Source organism: Tympanuchus pallidicinctus, unplaced genomic scaffold, assembly GCF_026119805.1.
Source record: "Tympanuchus pallidicinctus isolate F22 unplaced genomic scaffold, pur_lepc_1.0 scaffold1, whole genome shotgun sequence".
In the NCBI taxonomy this organism is placed as follows: Eukaryota; Metazoa; Chordata; class Aves; order Galliformes; family Phasianidae; genus Tympanuchus; species Tympanuchus pallidicinctus.
The window spans coordinates 24,059,483-24,082,867 of NW_026294618.1; the positions used below are offsets into that span (position 1 = coordinate 24,059,483).

At 36.4% G+C, this 23,385-nt stretch overlaps 1 protein-coding gene across 2 annotated transcripts in view; it reads left to right on the forward strand.

Moving 5' to 3' along the window:
- PRIM2 (DNA primase subunit 2) overlaps window positions 1-23,385 on the forward strand; it is an 85,645-nt gene that overhangs the window by 23,331 nt on the left and 38,929 nt on the right. For both annotated transcript variants that reach the window (XM_052684420.1, XM_052684356.1), the window contains 2 exons: window positions 15,463-15,530; window positions 22,633-22,705. In XM_052684420.1, coding sequence (XP_052540380.1) covers window positions 15,463-15,530; window positions 22,633-22,705 — 141 coding nt within the window. The remainder of the gene's footprint in view (window positions 1-15,462; window positions 15,531-22,632; window positions 22,706-23,385) is intronic.

Sequence of the window (23,385 nt, forward strand, 5' to 3'; positions counted from 1 at the left end):
ACTGACCTCCAAGTTGAATGGGGCCCTTGGCAGCCTGATGTAGTGGGCGGCAACCCTGCTCATATCCAGTTCCAGGGGTGTGGAACTAGGTTGTCTTTAGGAACTCTTCCAATCTAAGCCATTCTATGAAATACCAAGTACAGATAGCAGGTGACTTTTTCTGATGTGTGCCCAAAAGTGCTTGCAAGAAAACATGCTCTGCAGTTTTCTCAGGGTCTAAAGTAAGGCTGACCAGCCTTTTTCCCCAGCCATCCTTATTGCTCTTTCAAAATATGGGTGCAAGACTTGCTGCTTTCAGGTCAACAGGATCCTCTCCTGATCATAGTGGCCTTTCAGCAATGAGTAGAGCAGGCTCACAGTGTCAGCTCTCTCAGCACCCTCAGCTGCGTTCCGTCACACTTTATCAGCTTGTGTGACAGGAGATTGCTTTGTAGATTGGTAGATCCTGTGCTCAGTCCTTTTTGACTGCATGGTCATTCTCTTCCTTGACTAATCTCTGAGGCATAGAAAACTCAATAAAGATGAGCAGAAAACATAGAGGGTAGAATTGCTCTGTAAAATGCATTTGTATTAAATACCTGTCTCTAATTTGTAGCAGTAGTCTTTGAAGTTGAAATAGTTCAGAACTAATTAATTTCTTTTATTTTTGGAAACTATTCCTTTTTTTTTTTTAGTTGTTTACTGTGTCCTGCCACTTAGCAAATACTATTAAACGAAGCAGTTTTAGTATTAGTTGCAAGTAGTTTTGCATGCTTGGGCTAAAACAGTTCTTCTATATTCATGATGTTCAAACTGCAAAGCGTGGAAACTGCTAAATACTTCTAGGTAATTGTCAATTTTTCAGTTAGCTTGTAAAATGTTTTAAAACAAAACTTTTTTAAAGTCTTTGTTTAGTTCCTTAAAGTGAACTGAATGAAAGTATCATTTTCTGAGTTGAGCTTGTATTTAAGGAACCTTTTTGGAAAGCAGATACAAACCCAGAGAGAATGCTGAAGTTAGATGCTTTGTATCAGTTTTTCCTCCAGGTCATTGCAGCACTGCAACTTAGCTCTTCCAGGTGTTTTGCTGTTGAATTTGGAATAAATTGTTGTGTCTCTGACAGTTTGTTGGCCGTCCTACTTCTGATCAGCACAAAGTTAATGCTTGAGGCTTGGAAGAAGATTCTAGCTTGCTGTTGCATTTAATCTGGCCTGAAATCAGACTGTCAGTGCATTCCTGTAAGGGTTTTTGCCAGGCTCGTAATCGTTACCTGTGCCTATTAGCTGGCCTGAGGGGCTCCACCTGCACCTTGTGGCCTTAGCCATCAGAGGGCATCGCAGGAGTACTGAAGGAAGGAATGTGGAGCTTTTGTGCCTCTCTGTGCAGCAACTGTGTGCTGTAGAGGAGAAAGGAAAGGCACAAGACTTAAGTTCTTAATTCTAAAGAAAAATATGTAATGCAGAGTGGATGTAAATGAGGTTGATTTTATTCCATTCATATACACCAAGTGCTGGTAAGCATTTCACTAAATGTCATTAATTTTCAGTTCTGTGATTAATTTTTCTGCATCTGTCAGTGTGAACAAAAGTTTTAAAAAATAGCTAACATAAAAATTCTAGAGATGTCTTAATAGTAGCCTCATGAATCTGCTTGCTTGTCATTCCCAGTTTTGATGTATTTATAATATTTAACCCATTCTGGTTTTAAATTTACTATATCAAATTCAGCCTTGAGAAAATTCAGCCTTGAGAAAAGAAGACTGAGAGGGGACCTGATCCAGGTCTATAAATATCTAAGGTGTGGGGGGCAGAATGGCGAGGCCAGACTGTTTTCAGTGGTGAGTGGAGACAGGACAAGGGGAAACGGCTGGAAACTGCAGCATAGGAAGTTCTGCACAAATGTGCGCAAGAACTTCTTTACAGTGAGGTGACGGAGCACTGGAACAGGCTGCCCAGGGAGGTGGTGGAGTCTCCTTCTGTGGAGATGTTCAAGACCTGCCTGGATGCCGACCTGTGCGACCTGCTGTAGGGAACCTGCTTTGGCAGGGGGGTTGGACTCCATGATCTCTGGAGGTCCCTTCCAACCCCTACAATTCTGTGATTCTGTGAAATGCTGGATGATTTCAATTTTTATTCCTGTCCTGTTGGTGCTATGACTATATCTTTGAGTCATGAGACTTCTTGCCATAACGTGTAACATCAACTAAAGCTGGTGTCAAATTATAAACAACCAATTGTGTTTTTCTCTTTAATTGTTGTCTGGCCTGCTAAGCATTGCTTTTTATGGGCATTCCTATTCTTGTTTGTTCTCCTTAGTGTCTTAGTTAACTTTGTTAACAAATGAACAGTTTGTTCATTTTGAAAGATCTAGACTACTATCTTTTGTATTGTTTAAAACTGTTACTTGGGTATTTTCCTTCAGTATCCTTCTGGGCTCCTTCAATATCCTGAGATACTCTGTGCTGCAGTGTTATTATTTCTGATGCATTGTCACCATGGATGTCTGGCTGTAAGGAACATCCTGCATTTGGATCTCTGTTCATGACCTTGAAGTTGTTTTGGTCATCTCACCCAGAACTTGTAATCTAGACAGTTTTTAAGTAGCTGAAGGTGTGTGTGATATTCCTTCAAATTGCAGCACATTGGATTTCTGGAGATAGCATTTCACCAGTTGGGTGTACTGCAGTTGAGAATTGTATGAAGAACTCAAACTGTTGCTGATGCTTTAGTGTTATGATGCTTCTTTCCTCTGTCTCAGATTGCTTTTTTTATTCCTGTCATGAACCGATATGAAATTGTGTGTCATGTTTCCTTTAGAAAAGTCAGACATGTTATAGATTTTAGCTAATACCACAAGATTATGTCTAAAACTTTTCAAGCAGAGGATGTGACATTAATATCCCCAATTTCTGAGCTGTTTGGTTTTTTCACTGAGCTGATTTCCAGTCCCCTCTCTTCAGCATATCATGATCAGGAGAGACCTTTACTCATAGAATTTGCTAATGGTGTTCAGTTTAAAATAAGTCATATTGGGTCATGCTGGCAACTGAGCAGGTTTTTTAAAGCTTGAAATAACCTTTTTTAAGAGTTCAGCATTAAAGCTGATCTATTTCAGCGTTTGATGTGTTTGTGCATACTTGTGTACAGCCACGTTTCCACATTCAGTATGATTGCACACTGAAATAGTCACTGTGCTAAAATAACAAAATACATCTGTTTGGAACGTGTTTATCTGCTGGTGTTTGCGTATTGTTGTCTGTTTCTTCAGTTGTCCACCCTTGTGACAAGACAAAGCAATAAAACATCCTTGAGAAATATTTGACATGTTTTCTGACATAATCTATCTGTAAGCAACACATCTTGTATAGCTCAGTTCAGCTGTTTACCTCTGGTAATGAAGTTTCCTCATGCAATTTGTGGCAATCTTTCTCAAAATAGCTAATGAGTACTTCCTTAAGAGCAGACCTGGCTTTATAAATCATAACAATAAGCTCTTAGCAATGAAACGTGACTTTTGTTAACAACTTGCATTTATAAACCATATTTGTGATGCTTGAGTCAGAGAATATTTCTGTGTTATCTGTACTCATATTCTGAGCTGATTGGAGGATATAACCAACCTCGTTAAAATCCAGTTATGCATCATTAGATTAGAACCCCTATATGGGTTTCTGGAGATACTTCAAGCACCTAGCAATGGGCATGAAAAATCCATCTCGACTTACTAAATGAAAGCTTTTGTTCATGAAGGGCATTACCAGATATACTTCTTTGTTATTCAGAAGATAAAATTTATTTAGCTGCAAGATAAGTTGAAATGTTGTGAGTATACAAAATGATTCTAAACCGAGTACAGTACTGCACTGTGTGAGTTGAAGCAAAGATATTCTAAACTTTCCAAGTTAGACCTAATTAATTATTTCTTTCTGCTTCCAAAAGAGTTAATTGGTTTTTTACACAGTTCATTGAAATGCTTGTAATCTCTACCTGAAAAGGAACTGTGCTATTATATGTTTCAAATTTGTATGTTCAGGCATTTTTGTTTTACTATTTAAAACATGAATCAAAAGAAAATGCTAACTTGGGAAAATGAAATAGCTCTCAATACGGTTATTGAATTTACTAATAATTTAAAGTTGATTGTATCTGCTGCTGCTGCAGTCAGACTGTTGTTGTGGATGGGGCAGATTCATTTAGTGTTTGAATGGTGAAATTCTGAATGTGCCATTGCTCTAAAGCAAGATTTACCTCATAAAAGGAAATCAAAAACGTTCTCAAATAACTTAGTTTCCTGGTTTTTGAAGGAAATGCTTGTTTCTTTTGAGCATGTGAGGACTGTTGTGCAAAGCTATCGGTGTAGAGGATGAATGCATCTTTATCTTTTCATTAAAAGAGTGATGGGATGAGGTGAGATGGTTTCAAACTAAGCAAAGGGAGATTATGCTTGGATGTAAGGAAGAACATTTTCTTTTTTTTTTTTTTCTTTTTTTTTTTCTTTTTTACAGTAAGGGTAGTGAAGCACTGGAGTAGGTTGCCTGGAGAGGTGGTGGATGCCCTGTTCCTGGAGATATCCAGGGTCAGGCTGGATGGGGCTCAGAGCAGCCTGATCTAGCTGCAGGTGTCCCTGTTCATTGCAGGGGAGTTGGACAGATGACCTTGAAGGGTCCCTTCCAACTCAAAAGATTCCATGATGATTATAATTATAGCCCCCAGTCTTTTGCCAGTAGTAATCACATTCTGTGTTCTTGTGCCCCAGGGGTAGTGAGCTGCTGTAATTCAGGAGGAACCAAACTTCCACAGAGTTTCCATCAAACTCAAACATTTGGCCAATACCTGTGATCTTTTCTCATAGTTCCAATGGATCATGAGCTGCAACATGCAATGGGCCAATACAAATAATAGAAAAAAGAGTTACTTGCAGATTTTGGTGTACAATTTGTTGACCTTACTTTTAAATATGCATACTAGTGCTATTCAAAAATGAACGCTTTTGAGAGTAAGTTCATCATAAGAACTTTTTTAATGCTTTCATACTGTAATGTAACTTTACACAGTGCAGTGATCGTACCTGTTTAGACACTTCCTTAGCCTGGGTGTTCTCTTGCTTGTTCATCTGGCTTCAAGCAGTCTCCTGTACCTTACCTGAGAATTCTTTGTATTTGGGCTTTATAGTCTTCTGCTGCAATTAAGTGCATTTAGTCTTTCAGGATATAGTTATTTCATTAGTTACCTCACATTAAGTAAGGTAGGAAGAGCTTCTTTCAGGCTTTCTTTCAGATGGCCCTTAGTCACAAAAAAATACACACTGGTGTGAGCTAGGATCTTGCAGTTTATGATGCTGTCTGATATTCTGCTAGCATCCTGTCCTTGAAAAGCAGCAGTCACACCTCAGGTATTAGTTAATGGTTCTATTTTTATCTAGTAATCTTGCATTGGTATTGCTATCTGAGCTTGAAGTTGTTAAACTAAGGTAAAAATACCAAACAAACTGTAAACTCTGAAAGTTTTCTTGTAATTGACATAGAATGCATTTTCCTTATAGAGTCCGCTGTGCTCTGCAGTCTTTGCTCTTTTTTGGGTAGTGTTTCTGTGAGTGATAATTGTGTCTCTCACCTAATGTTTTCCTTGTTAAACTTGTCAGGAGTTAGTGTCTTTCAGATTCTTTTCGCTATTAAACATGGGGAGATTGGCTACAATATTAATTCTAGCACTCATCTATGAGTGTAAATAGCAAGATCCCCCTAGCTTCATTTTCTCTGGGAAAAATGTGCAAAAAAGTTGTCATGGTATTTACTTAACTTTTGATTTTTCTTGACTTGCATTGGTTGAAAATTGTGTCTTTGCCAGAGTGACTGTGCTCATTATTGCCCAGAGGGAAAATGGAGACTGAAAGATCCAGTGCCTTGGTGATATTAGCTGCATTATTATTTTCTTTTCATTTGTCTTTAGGAAAAGAAAATAGATTTATACCCTAATTAGGAATGGACTTGCTAGCCTGTTGTACGGTTCTGTTAAGGGCGATCATTCTGTGTATGCCTAACTGCTTCTCTTTCCTGAACAATCACTGGAGAGGGAACATTCCTGGGCCTCAAAACCCCTCTTTGGGCTGCAGTTCAGCTTGCTGGGCGCACTTCTGCTTTGACATGGAAGCACCAAGCCTTGGTGGGCCTTACAGGCAGGTTAAATGGAGGTCCTACAATTAAGTTCTGAGGCGACGACATTATGTTCTAAAATATCCATTAATTAGTTTTTTTTCATGTCTTGGTTTTCTGCTTCATGCACTTGAGTCCTGGTGGAAGTGTTTCTTGCATCAGTTTTTATTCAGAAGTAAGATATTTGTAGGATTTGTGAACCTAGATAATCCACACACAAAAGAAATTAAAAACATGCATGTTTTTTGGTATCTAATGATTTTCCTTTAGTATGAATATCCTTTTTGGATTCAAAGAGAAAATGTTGAAGGATTAGCTCCCACTTGTATTTGGGAAATGTCATTGCAGGCATTGAGAGTTAAGATTAAGTAAAATATTTGAAAATGCTGATAAGTAGGATCAGATTAATGCTGGTTTTTTACAACGATGAAATGTGAGTGCCTGTCATGTTTTTAGCTCTATTCTCTACAGATAAGAATGTAATCACTGATACTTGAACATATGGGAATCTAGGGCTTAAAACTCCTTGAAGTGTTGCAAAGATTTGATTTTACTTATTTTAAAAAAAGACAATGTTGTAAACTATGAATAACTGAGAAAATGTATTCCAAATACCCTTTTATTTTTAGAATATGGGTGTTTTCTAGCTCTTAGCAACTGCAGCAGTTACTTGCAAGCAGGAACCACATGTTGAGAAGATGAAATGCTGAGATTCATACCTTTAGAGATTTGGAAGTGAGAAGTTGGCATTACATGGGATGTTGTGATAGAATCTTTTCTTAAGGACTACTTAAATAATATCTGAAGTTGTATAGTAACTTTCTCAAGGAACAAGAATGTCAGTTAGTGAAGATTTGACTCGCTCATTAAATAGAGGAAATGCTTCAGAATTGGAGTCTTTTTCCTTAGATGGTGATAACTTTACCATAGCTTAAAGACTGAATGGGAACACAGCCTTAAACAGTGTAGACTGGTGAATCATCCTGGTCCCTAACAACAAGTATTGTTGAGGTTTTTTAGGTTAATTTTTTTCTCTAAAATCAACCTTAGAGAAGGATGCTTATTTCTTAAAAAAAAAAAAAAAAAAAAAAAAAAAAAAAAAAAAAAGATTTCATTTAGTGCTTGTAGCACCTGAGAAAGGATTTAATGATCTTGCTAGAATTGCTGAACACAAGTAACTTTGAAAATTGTGCTGTGTTGCAGATTGAAATGCACTTTTTAGAATGCATGCGAAAGCAAAATTCTTTCTAAGGAAAAGAGCATTGGAAATAGCTGTTAGGAAATATTTGGTTGATTTTATATATTTCCTGTTTGGTTTATACAACTGGAATTTTCTTGACTATCTTTGATACTTGGGTAACTGCAGACTGGCAGAACTTGTCTGGTCTTGTACAGCTGTGGTGGTTTTCATTTTTATTTCTAAGCAATATGCTGGACACAGCTTTCTGTTCTGAGGCTGTTTCTGAAATGGTAGTACTCAGATCATGGTTTTTACTTATGGATTGTAGCTATAATAAATTCACATAGTGGTGTAGAGCAAATTGCCAAGAAATTCAGGTCAGCTCTTGCATGGGATAAATGGCATCAGATTTTGACACTTCAGGAAAACTGTCTTTGAGTGCAGTAATAAAACACTGGTACTGAGTAATTGGTTCCTAGTAATAAAATCCTATTAAGAAAATGAAATCTCTGAAGATAATAAAGCTGTGACTTTTCTACAATGGCTGACCTATTTATTTCCTGCCATGCCTTTGCAGTGGCATAGGGCTCTGGTAACAGCATTTGTAAAGATTAATAATAAATACTTCATAATTTTTAACTCAGTATTTTTATGATGATCTTTGTAAAACAGTAGATAAAGCCACGTAGTAGCGATAATGGCTACGGAAAATGATATTTTAATTAAATGAGTTAGATGGGTACTCATATGCTAGTTTCTTCTCTCAGCCTTCACCTCTGGAGAGGTTTTGCTGACACTGTTTAGGGCTGTTCTTAAAACTGTTCTGGTTCTGCTGAGCGTAGCATTAGTGTTAGACTACAGAAGTTTTTGGTGGGAAAACCTATCACGATTTCTGAAGGTGTCTTTATGAGGGCGCTTAGTGAAGCAATAATGAGTCATTCATGCTTCCTAGCTAACTGTTTCCTGTGTGGCATTGGTTATGCAGGGATGTTTGTTTTCTTAATTATCTTCTCTTGAACGATGGGAAGAAGGCAAAAATTCAGACCAATAATGTTAAGATCTTAAGGAAATCATGGCTTTCTGAGTGAAACCACCTTCCTCTCCACCCCTTTGCAAAGCTCTATTAAAGCAGGTTCATTGCAGCAGCAGTGTTCAGATGGACTGAACAACAGATCCCAGTATGGGGACTGCTGGAATTAATATTTAATCTGTGAGAGTGGGAGAAAGACAGCAAATACTGCCAGAAGAAGAGTCAAAATCTTCATTCAGCCGAAATACAGTGAGCAGTATTGAAGACAGAATGGAATACTTGTGTGCATCAAGTTGGTAGTGGAAGAAAGCAAATGGCATGACTTGGCAGCCTGGCTGTGAAGAGCAGTGTTCCAGTACAACATTGACTTCTTTTTCAGAAGAGTAGATATCTCAAACAAGGTAGCAAAAAGGAGGAGGACTAAATCAAAAGTTAGAGAAAGCTGTTGGTAAGGGCCAAATCGGTGAAATCAATTTACTGGAGACTTTTTGCTGTTACGAAAAGCAATGTTATTTAACAGAAGATTGGGATTTTGCTGACAAGGTGGCTTTCAAAGTAGCTACTTCAATCTACATATAATTAAAGTCTGGAACAGACTATATTAATTCCATCTTTCTTGCAATATTGTAATCTGTTTTAGGGGGAGAAATATCTAATGAGAATCTTGGTAACTGTCAACTTTAGCTTTATACCAGAATGCAAAAAAATGCAGGAGATGAGTTAATTTACATACTTTCACCCTGAATGCAAGTGAAATGAATATTTCCACAAGTAATAATGATACAAAAACCTGCAACAGCTCACTTACCAATTAAAAAAGGTTTAATTATTGAAAAATTCTGCTTCAAAGACTAAATACTAATCTTCAACCCAAATGTTATTTATACCGCAGTGTGAAAGCTAGACATTTCCGAACAGGAAAAAAGAAATCAATTACTTTCAGATGCAAATGCCTCAGGAAAACATAAATTATTATTCAGCATGTATTTGACAAATGCTGAGCTGAAATTAGTGGAGTTCAGTTTCTTCAAAGTTCTGAAGTTCTGTTAGTAAGTATGTAGGACGTGCAGGCAATGAAATTCTTTACTCCCATTGATTTGTTTCTTCTGCTATGGAACATTTGTCCTTTGGCAACTTGAGCTAACTAGCTAAATATAAACATTCATTAATTTTGTTTGTAGATAAGAGTATGAATCTTATAGTACGCATTAAATATAATATAAAATATGATTTTATTTGTATATATAGCTTTTGCATTCTAGGATATAGTATTTCAGCAACGCTTATGGTAACTGTTACTCCCTTCTGCCTGAATTTTTAATATATATATATATATATATTTATATTTATATATATAATATTTATATATATTTATTATTTATATATAATTTATATATTTATTTATTATTTATATATTATTTATATATTTATATTATATATATATTTATATATATATTTATATATAAAAGCTCTGTGTGTGCATATATACGTGTGTGTGTGTGTGTGTGTGTGTGTGTGTGTGTGTGTGTATATATGTAATATATATATGTATATGTATAAATAAATTAAAATGCTAAGACTGTAACCTGAATTTTAAATCATGAGTTCGCTGTTGGCTTTGCTTTCCTGAAAAGATAAAAGCCCACTTCACGTTTTTTGTGGAAGTGTGAGACAGAATGGGTTGGGAGCGTTATTTATTTTAAAGAATCAAAGTACAGTTTTGTATTGATACCTGTGTCAGTCAGTAGAGATTCATGAGAGAAATCTTTATCCCATCACGTGAAAATGTCACTGAGTTATTAGGTTTGTACTAAAAGCCCAGTAACTCTGATCTATATTATTTACTTCCTTTCTTTCATGTATTTGGTGCTATGTAAAAATAATGTTTTATGTCCTAAATCCATTTGGCTTATTGCAAAAATGTTTTCTAATGTCAAAAACAATTTTGTGTAAATAGTTCCATCGATTTTGAAAAATGTTACCATCTTTCCTATGGGTTATGCTAATAATTCACAGGGAATAAGGAATAAATATAGTATTATTTTCTTTGTTTTTTCTTGAGCATGTCTCAGTGCCAGTGCTGCTGAAATAACTTTTAATAACTGAAAAAACATTGGCAAAATTGCTTATTAATTTTTTTTTTTTTACAGCATTTGAGATTTGCAACATGTTGTGAAAGGTTAAACACAACTTTTTTCAGAGGAAAATTGATCAGTGCTCAAATGTCATCTGTCTAGGTACAGCAATATGCTGGCGTGCAAACACTGCTCTCCTCACTCAGGTTCCCTAGCTGCATAGCATTTGCATGGTGACATTTTGTTACCCATTTAGCAAGACAGTTGATGTTTCAAAATCAATCTGTTGTTACGAGGCAGCCTGTAAGTTTTGTTGGATGGTGCAGACTTCTCTGGGAGATGTGATAAAATTGAATTCTTGGGTTTTGGCAATATGAGAGTCTCATGGCTTCTTAGTGGCAAAGATATTGTATAGGTTTAGAAGGTGACGTGAGGTTATCACTCACAGATCTCTTAGTTAAAAGAAAGTGGAGCTTTCTCAGAAGTCTTGAGACTTTCTGAGATTTTTTTAGAATTTATTTTCTTTTTTAAATTTAAACTAAAGCAACTGTTATGGTGTCTGATACATTTAGGATACAAAAAGAGGCTGTTACATTGCAGAGTTCATGTCCTTTAAAACTACTTGTTAAGGAAATCACTGCCTAAAAGTTAGGAGTTTGTTGAAAATGATGTTTGAAAGTTTATAAGTTCCTATTCATTAATGATTTTAATAAGAGAAATGTTTATGAAGAAGTTTTTTCATGAAAGAAATAGCATGTACACCAGCACAGAATCATAAAACCATCAAGATTGGAAAAGACCTCCAAGGTCATCCAGTCCAGCCATCTACCTACCACCAATATTTGCCACTAAACTGTGTCCCTCAGGACCATGTCTAAACATTTTTTGGACGTTTCCAGAGATGGTGACTTCACCACCTTCCTGGGCACAGGTAGTTCTTAGATTAAGGGGGGAAAAAAAAAAAAGACTTTGATGAATTCTGTACAGGCTGTAGATGTTCATGTGGACAGTGGGTTCTGGAAGCACTTACCAGCTGATAAGGAGATACTCTAGGTAATAATGTACATTGTAGATTCTCTAATGCATCCTCCAAACAGACCTTGATTTTTCTGGCTAGATGTAGGAGGAGCCTAGAGTAATTCAGTAGGTTCTCTCAGCGAAAAATAACTTTTGTCTAAGTCCTTTTTTCTGTGCTTCCTTGTAAACCTTCCATGTAATTTTGCAAAATAACATCTGACTTGATATGACTTTTAAAAAATGTATTCATTAAGTGTTGACAGCGTTAAAGTTCTCTTGTGCAGTACAGCTAATTAGGACACCTTGTCCAGAAAGCAAACTCTTCGTGACAATAAAAATCTTTTATCTTTTTTTTGCACAGAAAATATCTTGAGAGCAAATAGTTCTCATACTGTAACCTCAAAGTCAAAAAAAATTCACACCCGTAAAAAATGGAGACAAGGAAATTGAGTCACAGTAATCTTGTTCTTAATTGCTATGTATATAAATGACATCCTGGTAGCGTGTAGAGCTGCTGCTTAACTTCAAGTTTCGTGTCAGGCAAGCTTTATTTATTTATAAGTTTGTAGCAAGTTTTCAATAACATTCAGGAAAACTTCTTTCTCTCCTGTAAAGAAGTTAAGATAAGAGTGATTACAGTGTTTAGCACTATTAATCTCTTCTAAGTTTCAGCTGAACAAATCGGCTTTGCCTGATACGATACAGCAGTCTTCAAGTGGTTTCTCATTTCTTCCGTGTTTTTCATGCATGATTGATGAACATCTTTTTATCTACTAGAATAAATAATTAAGACTGGATATCTTGAGTATCCTGAGGATTTTTTCTCCCCTTTTCTGTTGAAGATTTGTACTGATGGCATGTGTAGCATTCTAGCTAAGGGTGTAATGGTCAGCATATCTTCTCTACTTCGTCAGACCCCTATTCCCTATTTTCATATTCTTTATGATTTTGTAGTGCCTGACTTTGAAGTAGCTCTTGAATGCCTCTGTTAGGAAAAAATGTGTAGTGGTATTGGGAAAGCATTGGAGGCACCTTCCTGTTCTAAACAGAACCTGGAAAACCAAAAAGGGCTTTTGGTGACTGTGGAGTAAATAGCTGTGTTGAGGAGGTGTTCCATTTTAAATGGAAATGAATTGTGTTGTGAGGATCCTTCTTCTTCTTGAAAATAATTACTTGAATGAAGGTAACGAAGTCTGTGTTGTGGAAAGATAGATGATCCCATTTTCATGGGAGTGTTTTATATAGAAATATTTATCTTGCCATTCCAGGTGACACAGAAGAGTCACAAACAGGGATTCATTTTGCTAATAAAACACGTGGTTGTAGGCGAAACAAAAAACAACAAGAAAGAAGGAAAAAGTGGAGGAATAATACTGGATTCTCCTGTGATTTGAAGTGATTATGTTCTATTTTTCCCTTTGCAGTGATCCCTGAACTAGGCAGCATAAACTATATCTGTATTCTTTCACTGTACTATCAAAGTAAAACTTGGCTAAACACAGAGATAACCAGTTTGTGGTTCTCAGTTCTTACAAGTCTCCCAGGTTAATTATGAAACAGTATTTCTGTTCAGTTAATGTTATATACAACTTAGTTTATTACATACAGAGAGCTTTGGCAGTAGTATCAGTATTTTTTTGATTTTCATAAATGTTGCCTTGTCATAAATGTGGTGTTTGCAACAGGAAGAAGAATCATTTTTTTGTTCTGAGCAAATGTAACATTTAGAATTCATTTTCTAAAAACAATAAAAAATGGACCTAGTAAGTGAGCCATACCAATGGATTCAGACATGAAGAAAACTTATTCTCCTGGTGCTATGTAGGATGCTGGGTAGAGAAAAATACTATACCCTTATCTCATGTGAAAGTCTGTATGTGAGCAAGTGTACACAAATGCTGTTCTGTCAAGTATGTATATGAGTCAAATATTAACAGCAAGAGAAGCAGATGGCATTTCAGGTAATTCAGACTGTTGTGTTTTTAGCCAAACAAAGTAGCTTGACAATGTTTAGAGGGCTTCCAAACTCCAGTCAGAAATAATTCCTGGCTGGGTGTATTTCAAACAAAGTGGATTGTTGCTTTATGTAGGTTATGAGTATAGAATAAGTAGTTGGTTATTACTTAGCACTTCATGAGCCTGTAGCACTCAGTGATAAGAAAATGAGTTTTGATTTAAAATAAACACATTGAATTTGTGCTATGCTGTATCAACCTACCTTGATAATACAAAGGTGATGTGGCTGGTGCTTCATTATATACCTTTGCATTACTGATGTGTGGGAAGCTGGACATGAGCCAGCAATGTGCTCTTGCAGCCTAGAAAGCCAAGCATATCCTGAGCTGTGTCAAAAGAAGTGTGGCCAGCAGGCTGAGAGAGGTGATCCTGCCCCTCTGCTCTGTGCTGGTGAGCCTTCACCTGAAGTACTGCATCCAGATGTGGAGTCCTCAGCACAGGAGAGACATGGACCTGTTGGAATGTGTCTAGAGAAGGGCCACAAAAATGATCCAAAGGATGGAATGCCTCTCCTGTGAGGACTGGCTGAGAGAGCTGGGGCTGTTCAGCCTGGAGAAGAGAAGGCTGTGAGGTGGCCTGATGGCAGCCTTTCAGTATCCAAAGGGGAGTTACAGGAAAGAAGGGGACAGACTCTTTAGCAGGGCCTGTGGTGACAGAACAAGGAGAAATGGCTTCGCGCTCAAAAAGGGTAGATTTAGATTGTATGTAAAGAAAAGTCTTTTCTAGTGAGGGTGACGATGCACTGGAACAAGTTGCCCAGTGGTGTGGTTGATGCCTTCCATGGGGACTTTCAAGGACTGTGCATTGCAGTGGAGTTGGGCTAGATAACCTTTAAAGGTCCCTTCCAACTAAGGATTTTATGATTCTGTGAATTGCCAAGTTTCTGGCCTGTTTTAATATCGATGGATTGCTGGCACTTCAGAGTTCCCTTTGTTGCTGTCTTTGGATCACGTTTGGGTTATTATATACCAATATTGTATACCTGCATTTTGGATCTCCACTGCAGAGCTTTGCTTTTCTGGTGTCTTGGAGCCAGCCAAGAGAGTCTGCATCGCTGGTCCTAAAAGTTTTGGTTTTAAAGATCTAAAAAAATGTATGTGTAACATTAAACATATTTAAGTTACCTGTAAAAATATTCAAGAACTTGATGGTGATGTATATAAAGTAAGATTTGTCGCCATTTCAGTTTACGTTTGTCTGAAGGTAGTTTTCAAAATACAGCCTAATTTGACAGCACTAGGATAATGAAATGGATGCTACATTAAATATTTTATATTAGATTAATGTCAGCAATGTCAGAGCTGTTATGCTTGTAAATTTTATAGGAAAGGCAGATATATATATATATATATATATATAGTATTAAGCAAATGTATATTGTTTAATACATAATTAACTAATAGTTCTCAATAGCGTGACATGTTTCAATGCTTTAATTAGTCATTTGCTACAAGAAGAGGGGTCCATATTTGGTTTAAAATAGTCCAATTACAAAATACAGATTATTTCCATAAACAGCAACAGCAGTGTATGCAGAGACATGTCTATGTAAAAGTTATATAGAGATAGTCATTTAAATTTTTATGCACAGGTGTAAATTGTGTTTATTAAGGCTTAATGGACTGCATTACATTATGTATTACATATATTACATATGCTGTGTTGCATTATATATTACAGAGCCAAAAGGTTGTGTAGGTTGCATGTGACTTCCAGTCCAAATATGTTTAGAAAAAAATATGCAACTTTCAGTGATATTTTAGTGTTTATTGCAGATAATGTCATTGTAGTAAAACTGTTTTTCACTGTTTAACTTTCTTAATTTATAAATATTTCTGCTGACTTCAGATTGTGTAAGGCTGGACTTAATTATTTTTAATAGGAGAAAATGTGCCTTAGCCAATGCTGTTTAGTGTTAGCAACACAGGAAGACTTTATTGCATCATTCTGACTTTGTGCTACATGTGTTTCTGGAAGCTTGTATATCATTCACTGCACTTCTCTTGTCTTCTAGCTGACAGCACGATCACTGCCTTCCATACAGTCTGATGAGAGACTACAACCACTGCTTAATCATCTCAGGTAGTGTAAACAGAATGCACTTGGGGGTAGAAATTTTTTTCAGATACCTTTAGCTTTGTGATTTGCTTTGACTGGAAAAAAAAAAAAAAAAGACAAGCTGGAAGAATATAGAGATATTCTAGTTTCTTGGAATGTATCTGAGGTTGAAGAGTAAGAATACTTTTTTGATATTCTTCAAGTTAGGCATAAGTTTTTCATCCATATATGATTATTTTTTTCCCCCCTACTTTATATTGTTTGGAGAATTCTCTTAATAATATACAGTAAGACTAAACCATGCAACCAGAGGGAGGTGCACTGGTTTAGGGCTAATGAAATATTCAGCCTCGAATGAACTTCTGGAAATGATCTTACCTAGGCCCTGCTCAAAACAGATCCAGTTAGATTGAGTGGTTCAGGTACATATCAGTTTGAATTGTTGAATTTTTGTTCTCTTTAAGAGTATAAATTTACTTAAATATTGAATGTCTTTAACAAGAGCCCTGTTTTTAAAGTTATACAGCATTAATTTTACTGAAATGATGCTAAATGAATTAGAAATGGAAACAGTGAGGCTCCATCATGACAGCGCTGTACCTGATTTAGGATGCAGATCTAGTCAGCATGCAGTTCATTTCCTGTGGTGCTCTGCTGTTTGTGATATCTGTACCTAAAAAAAAAAAAATCCAAGCCAAATAAAAAAAACCTGCAGCATTTTATTTTTTTCCTCGTTTTTATTAATAATGCATAAAGATGTTCTTATGTAAATCAGAATAAGAGAAATTGTTTATTGATGTATGTTACAGAGCAGTGAATTGAAAAAGTACAGCGTAACTTACTTTACTATTCAGGGACTGCTTCTGATTGCTAATAACCTTTCATGTTTTTATTACCATACATCTTAGTGGGACTTTCCAAATGTGCTCTGTGGCATACCTTTTTCCATTTGACTCTGAAGAGCAATTAGGTCAGCTTTTTCTGAATTATGCTCTCCAGGAGGCATTGCTGAGAAATCTGAAATCTCCCATATGTGGAACAATCTTCAGTATCACACAATCATAGAACGTTGCACATTTTTTTAAATAACTTTGGTAAAGGAAAGTCTGCATAAAAAACATTGAGTTTTACACTATCTACTTAAACTAACAGGTAATCTGATGTTTATGCAAAATGGTGTTTTTTTGCATACTGATGTTAATTTGTTTTTTTTTTATTAAGCAACCAGTGAGCTGCTTTTATTTTACAGTTGTGACAGTGAAGGAACTGTTCCCAGTACAGTCCCCAGTTGAAAAAATTATGCAAAAATCATTGTCTTTTGGCAAATTCATTAAAAATAGGTGGAATACATAAAATCCTTCAACTTGAAAAACAGGCTCTAGCAGTGAACAGACAAATGACTAAATGGGTCTTTTCTGTTACTTATTTTCATGAATCAATGATTCATTTTTGCTTCATCTTACTCATAGGAAAAAGGAGACTATTAGTTTAGGCTTTCCTTTTCCTTCGGTGCATGAATTCTTACTGCAACATTTTATTTCTTGCACATGTCAATAGAGCTTTATCTGAGGCTCAGATAGAAAAGAAAACACAATTGATACTTGCAGAGCATTGTTTGGTTATTAATGCTGTGTACATTTGTTGGCTGCTATTCATGACCGTGTGGGACTTTTAAATATGCTAGTCCTCAAAGCTGATTTCATTATGGATTATGTCAGCATAGACACTTGAATTTCTGCTTGTTTTCTTTTAAAATGGGCATATCTGTGGTTGGACTAGTTTAGAGTAAATGTATATTTTATGTGAGACCTGGGTACTCACAGGTCAGAATTCTTAATGGTGCCAGAGGATATAACAAATGACAGTGGTTACGTGTAGCAGCTTTGGAGTTTCAGATGAGATATTAGCAAAAATATCTCTGCTAGGGTTATTGTGCAGCATGTAACCCAGAGATAGGGAATCTTTTGTTCTTGGAAATCATTAGGAACAAGCTAGAAAAAAATCCAGGGCTGACCTGATTACAGTTGATCGTAGTGCCACTTTAAGTTGAATGTGGAACTAAATGGTCATTCAGCATCTTTCACAAACAGCATTTGAATAATTTTGTTTGTTCTGTTATCAAATGATAGTTCCCAAGGTTGGTGCTGAAAACAATTGTTTTGCAAGTCTAGATTTTTTTTTTTTAAATGAATCTGCACAGTTCTTGTGCAGATACGTTTACCCTCTGGCACTCATACTGTAAAGAAGGAACACCACCATAGACTTGTCATTTCCTATCCTCAACATCATCAAAATGTCCTTCATATCCCTACTAAATCTCCTGGTATGCTAAATGCTTTATTTGTCAGAATGTTTTAACAGATCTTTTTTGAAAGACACATCCTACTCCTGGAAATGTGGGTATGGTGATTTCTTCTTGGTGGTCAACAATAATGCATGTGTATGTATGAGCAGTCATTGAGAATTTAACTCCCTGTAAATTGAATGCTTATGATAAGTAGCCCATGTTTATCTTTGTCTTCCTCCTCACTTTCTGTCTCAGTTTAGAGTGTAATCCAGCTTTTAAATTTTAACCCGTTCACATGTAATCAGATGTGTAGACTATTTTAGAACAACTTAACTTGGTCTAAATGAAAGACAGTAACTACAGTGTTCTGTTTCTGCCCTGGATCATGATATGTAAGCAAATAATTGTTTGGCATGTAACAATATAGGAAATAGGATTGTGTGTTACAGGAAAATTTTATTTGTTGTCTGTTTATATTCTTCTAAGCTTGCTCAGCTTAGATAAGCCACTTTATCTTTTAGAATGTTTTGGCTTTGTGTCTGTTATTGGGTTAGGCATTTTGGATATTAATCCTGAATTATGAATCACTTTGATTTTTTTCCTCATTACTTGAATTCGTAAGAGCAGACACTGCAATAATAGATTACATCATACAGATATGATCTGTTTACAGCAACCTGTGTAAAGTAAAAAATTCTAAGCTTTTCTTCCTTTTATATTCTTAAAATTTATTTTGCATTCAGTGTTGCATTAATGGCTTAACTGTTTCCTGGCATTGTTTGTTCAAACCAGCATTACTACAATTCTGACAATTCTGTTGAATGTGACCCAATTCGAAAATCCTTACAAAATTTAATACTTACTGCCAGCTAGAAATGCTTAAGAAAATACATATCTCTAATTGTTTTCCTGTGGAAAATGTGTGTATGGTGTCTTTAGAATTGTGTTTTTGCAAGAACGTAAACTTGCATGAAAAAAAAATGCATAAGCACAGACAGAAGTGCTTTTGTTCTTGTAGTTGCTGACTGTTGCCACTTTTTGACCCCTTTGTGTTCAAATGACAGTACTCTGTTCCTATGCTGGACTTAGCATTTTGTTCCCTTATTTTTATTTCAGTCTGCCGAGCAGCATACATTGAAACAGGCACATTTTTATTCTTAAATACTGCTTTTTATACATCTTTTGTAGAAAGGAATGCCGGTCTTTCATCTGAGTGATGTGGGTGTACTTTTGAAAGAAACTCTAAAAATAGATTACATCTAAAAGCTTTACATCTGATGATTGAGAAAACAATATTGAAACGGTGCTATGATGTTTACTGAGGAATTGTAAGACTAATGAGATTTTAGAACTGTTATTTGAACTTGCAGTTAATCTTTAGTTGTAAGATAGGCTTGGAATTATTTTAGTATCTGTGATTTTTGGATTGTGGACAGTTCTTGAGTGATTGAAGCATGCTGAATGGAGAGATGCAGGAATTTCTGTATGGAGGGAAAACAAAATTATTTTAGAGTGAAAAGATGAAGGCATTGTGGCTTGTTAGAATGCAAGCAGACAAAAAGAAATTGTGAAGAGCTGTATGGATTTTTAATTGAGTGAGGAACCATCAATATCAGGGAGTAACCACAGAAGCTGTGTGGAATAAATAAAAAAAAAAAGGGGGGGGGGGGGGGGAGGGGGGAAGTCCAAAAGAAGAGCTAAAACTGGAAGCTGAAAAGAGTGAGGGTGATCAGAAGCCTGACTTGTGTTGTGAAGCATTTCCAAATCAGTAGTGGGAGGCTATTTGGCAATGTGTAACGGTGTGAAGAAATAAGTGCTGTTATTTATAGAAGAAAGGATTGTCCTTTTTTTCCCTCAAGGTTGTTGAAATTTTCAGTAGAAAAGTAGAGAAAATAATGGCAATTGGAAAGGCAATAAAGTATTGTTTCATTGTGATCAAGGGATCTACAGAATTTCTGCTGTTGGAAATGAAAGGCATGATGCATAAAACTGCAAATCCGAAAGTTTCTGTCCAATGGAATCCTACAAACATGTAACCAGTTCTGGCTTTGTTATGCCCAGCTCCAATGTACCACGTGCTCTGCATGGATGAAGGTGTTGTTTCAGTTTTGTTCACCTTCAAATGCAGTGCGTAGAGTTCAGCTCTGTGGTGTCAGGAATGAAGCAACTTGGACAGGCTGAACCAATATGCTGACAGAAGTTCCATGAAGTTCAACAGAGGAAAATGGCAGGCACTGCGACTGGGTAGGAACAACACCATGTACAAGTACAGTACGACACATGACCTTGCCATGGTCATGTACTACTTTTTAATGTAAAAGCTGGGAAGCACACTTGAAACATTCCCTCATTGCCTACTGTGCTGAGGATATTTAAGCTTTTCAGAGTCTGGAAAGTATCATTTATTCCACCCACCCACCACTTGAGTTCTCTGTCTTAGCTATGCATTGTTTATAAATGAAAACAATCTAGTGCTGTGCTTGGTCCCAGAAATAAGCCAAAATGACCAATGAGTAGCATGTATAATAAAAGAAGTGATTTGCACCACGGTAAAATCAACTTGTAGCTGTATGTTTTTCCAGACAGTACAGTGTTGAAATGTCACAGAATAGTCAGTGGCACCCAGTATCATCGTTTTAGTTAAATTCTTTTTTTTTTTTTTTTTTTTCTGATGTTTATCTCTCTATTTGTCCGGAAGATTTGAGAAATGATCTCTGTACGTCACTTGCAAAATCCCTTTGGCACAAAGAAATTTGTTCTTACCCAGGCTTTACAGCTTACTAGGTTAAAAATGATTTTTGATCCCTTAAACTAGATGTATCTTTGTGCTTGCTTTGCCTGCTGCACTGTCAGCTCCTAATTTCTGTAGGGTTCTGCTGTAAGCGTTTCTCTTGGCCTGTTCTGCAGTACTGCATATCCTCAACCAAGAAAGCTGTATATTTAAAAGCAAAACCCAGGCACCTCATGCTTGTATTTGATTTGAAATGACTTCATTGATGGTGCTTACATGTTTGCTGTGATATAGTATTGCATTGCCTGAGCTAAGCTTAGTTGTCAGGAGGAGCTTTGCTACAATATGGGTGAGAGATGAGGCTGCGTGTGTTGAACCCTGTGCTATTTTGGCTAGACAGCTACTGTCAGGAGTTTTTATGTCAGTACTGCAGTAAATCCTCCTCCGCTTTTTTGTTGATACTCTGAAGGTGTTCAGTTTTTCCTCTTCCATCCCAGCAGATGTTCATAGTGATACATAAGTAATTTTTTTTTTTTTCTTAAATGCTGCACAAGTAGAAGAGTAGCAAGGTACAAGAAGTTCTTGCTAGAAGAAAACAGAAGTACCCCACCTTTAAGAAGGGTAAGGATAAGGATTTAGGATAGTATAGGCTGATCATTCTCGTCTTGGTTTCAGACCTATAAAAAGCAAGAAGGAGATCACGACACAGATTTCAGAAGGTGAAATTATGCTTCACCAACCTTATTGCCTTGTCAGGTGGAATGAATAGCTCAGTTGATGGAGGAGAACAGTGGATGTTTATCTGGATTTTAGCAGGACTTCTGATTCTCTCTGAAGTAACAGTTTCCTTGGTAAACTGATGAAACATGGGCTATATATATATATGGATATATATGGATATATATGGATATATATATATACATATATATGGACAGTGAGGTGGTCTGAAGAGTGCTTCGCTCAGAGTGTTGAAGACCAGTTTAGAGGCCTGCTGTTAGAGGAGTGCCTCAAGGGTCAGTGTTGGATCCTGTATGGTTCGGTGTCTCTTTTAATAAATTAATGATGGGATGGAGTGCACACTTAAAAAATGGCAGATGCAAAACTGGGAGGAGTTTGCCTCACCAGGGGTTGTGCAGACTTAATCAGAGCAACTTGGACTGGCTGAACAGATGTGCTGACAGAAGTCCATGAAGTTAACAGAGGGAAATGCCAGGCACTGCATCTGGGTAGGAGCAACCCTGCGTACAAGTACAGTCTAGGGGTGACAGCTGTGAAACAGACTTGCAGGAGGAGATCTTGGGGTCATGGTAGACAGCAAACTGAGAGCCACCAATATACCCCTGAAGCATGGAAAATCAGCTGTCTCTTGCGTGTTATTAGGAAGAGCACTGCCTGCAGGTCAAGGGAGGATTCTTCCTCTTTGTTCACTTCTGTTGAAGGCCCATTTGGAGTGCTGGGCCCAATCCTGTCTTAGAAGGAAAGGCTGAGAGCTGGGATTGTTTAACATAAAGTAGAGGTTTAGGTGTACATGTGTCCTACTGACAAATAAAGAAGTACTGTATAAGGGGTGTAAAGAAGATAAAGCCAGACATTTCTCAGTGATATCCAGTGATAAATCAGGAAGCGGAGGACACAAATTGAAATCCAAGCAATTCTATTTAAATATGAGTAAACATGTTTTAATGCAATTTGAACACTGGATCAAGTTGCCCAGGAGGTTGTAGAGTCCCCCTTGGAGGTGCAGAAAACCCAACAGGATAAAATGCTGTGCAGCCTGCTTAGTTAATTCTGTTTTAAGCAGGGGGATTGGACTAGCTGATCTTCAGAAGTCTCTTTCAGCCTCAACAATAGTGTGATTCTGTGATCTAAATTCTGGATGACAATGCAGCATTCCTTTAGGATATTGGAAAGGAGGATTTCTTCATGCTGGCTCTTGAAACCTAAATTACATGACTTGTTAACTATTTCTTTCTTGGTTTTGTCTGCTGTAAAATATTTCTAGCCCTTAATTGATAAAATAATTTCTTCCCAAATTTGTAAATATTAAAAAAGGAAAAAAATTGAATGGAGGTAATTTTAAATGTTGTATTGCTTGCTTTGTTTTTCAGCCATTCTTACGTTGGCCCAGATTACAGCGTACAAAAAAACACTGGAAAAATTGCTCTAGAGCACATCGATGCTGTAAGTCCTCTCAGTTCATTGAATTCTATAATATGTTGATGAATTCTGATTTAAAGCCAGATGCCTTATATGCAGACAATCTTTTCATTTTTTATTCAGTATTTGTTTTGTGACTGTTGAGAGCTACTTGATTGAAATAGTGATTTTAAAATGGAACAGAATTAACTGAAAATGTATCTAATCAGGATTTAAATTGAAGCTATAATGAGTTGCCTAATTTGTTGCTTAGTTCTGTGTATTTTCAGAGTACCTAAAGCAACCACTATAAGCAGATTTTAATAAAATTTTCTTATTTAATTATTTTTCAACTTAAACATTTTACAAGTCTTTTATCTGAACTGTAGAAATAGGTTTTAGTATCTACCTTAAACACAACAACATTCCTTTTAGTTTTGAATTCCATGACATGACTCAGATATCCAAAAATAAAGATGCAAGGCCCAAGTAAACTTAAGTGTTGCGTTGTTTTTTCTGTTGGGAATCTTGTTTCATAAGAAATAATTTTCTTCAGATAAAGAACCTGCAGATCAGCTGCAATGAATGTTAGTCTTGCTTGTAGATGCTTGAAGATGTTAATACAACAGAACCCCGATAAATTATTGATGTCTAAAGGATACCATGTACATGCATATTATTCCTTCTAGCCTTTCACATTTTGAAGTGATCCCAATAAACTTACA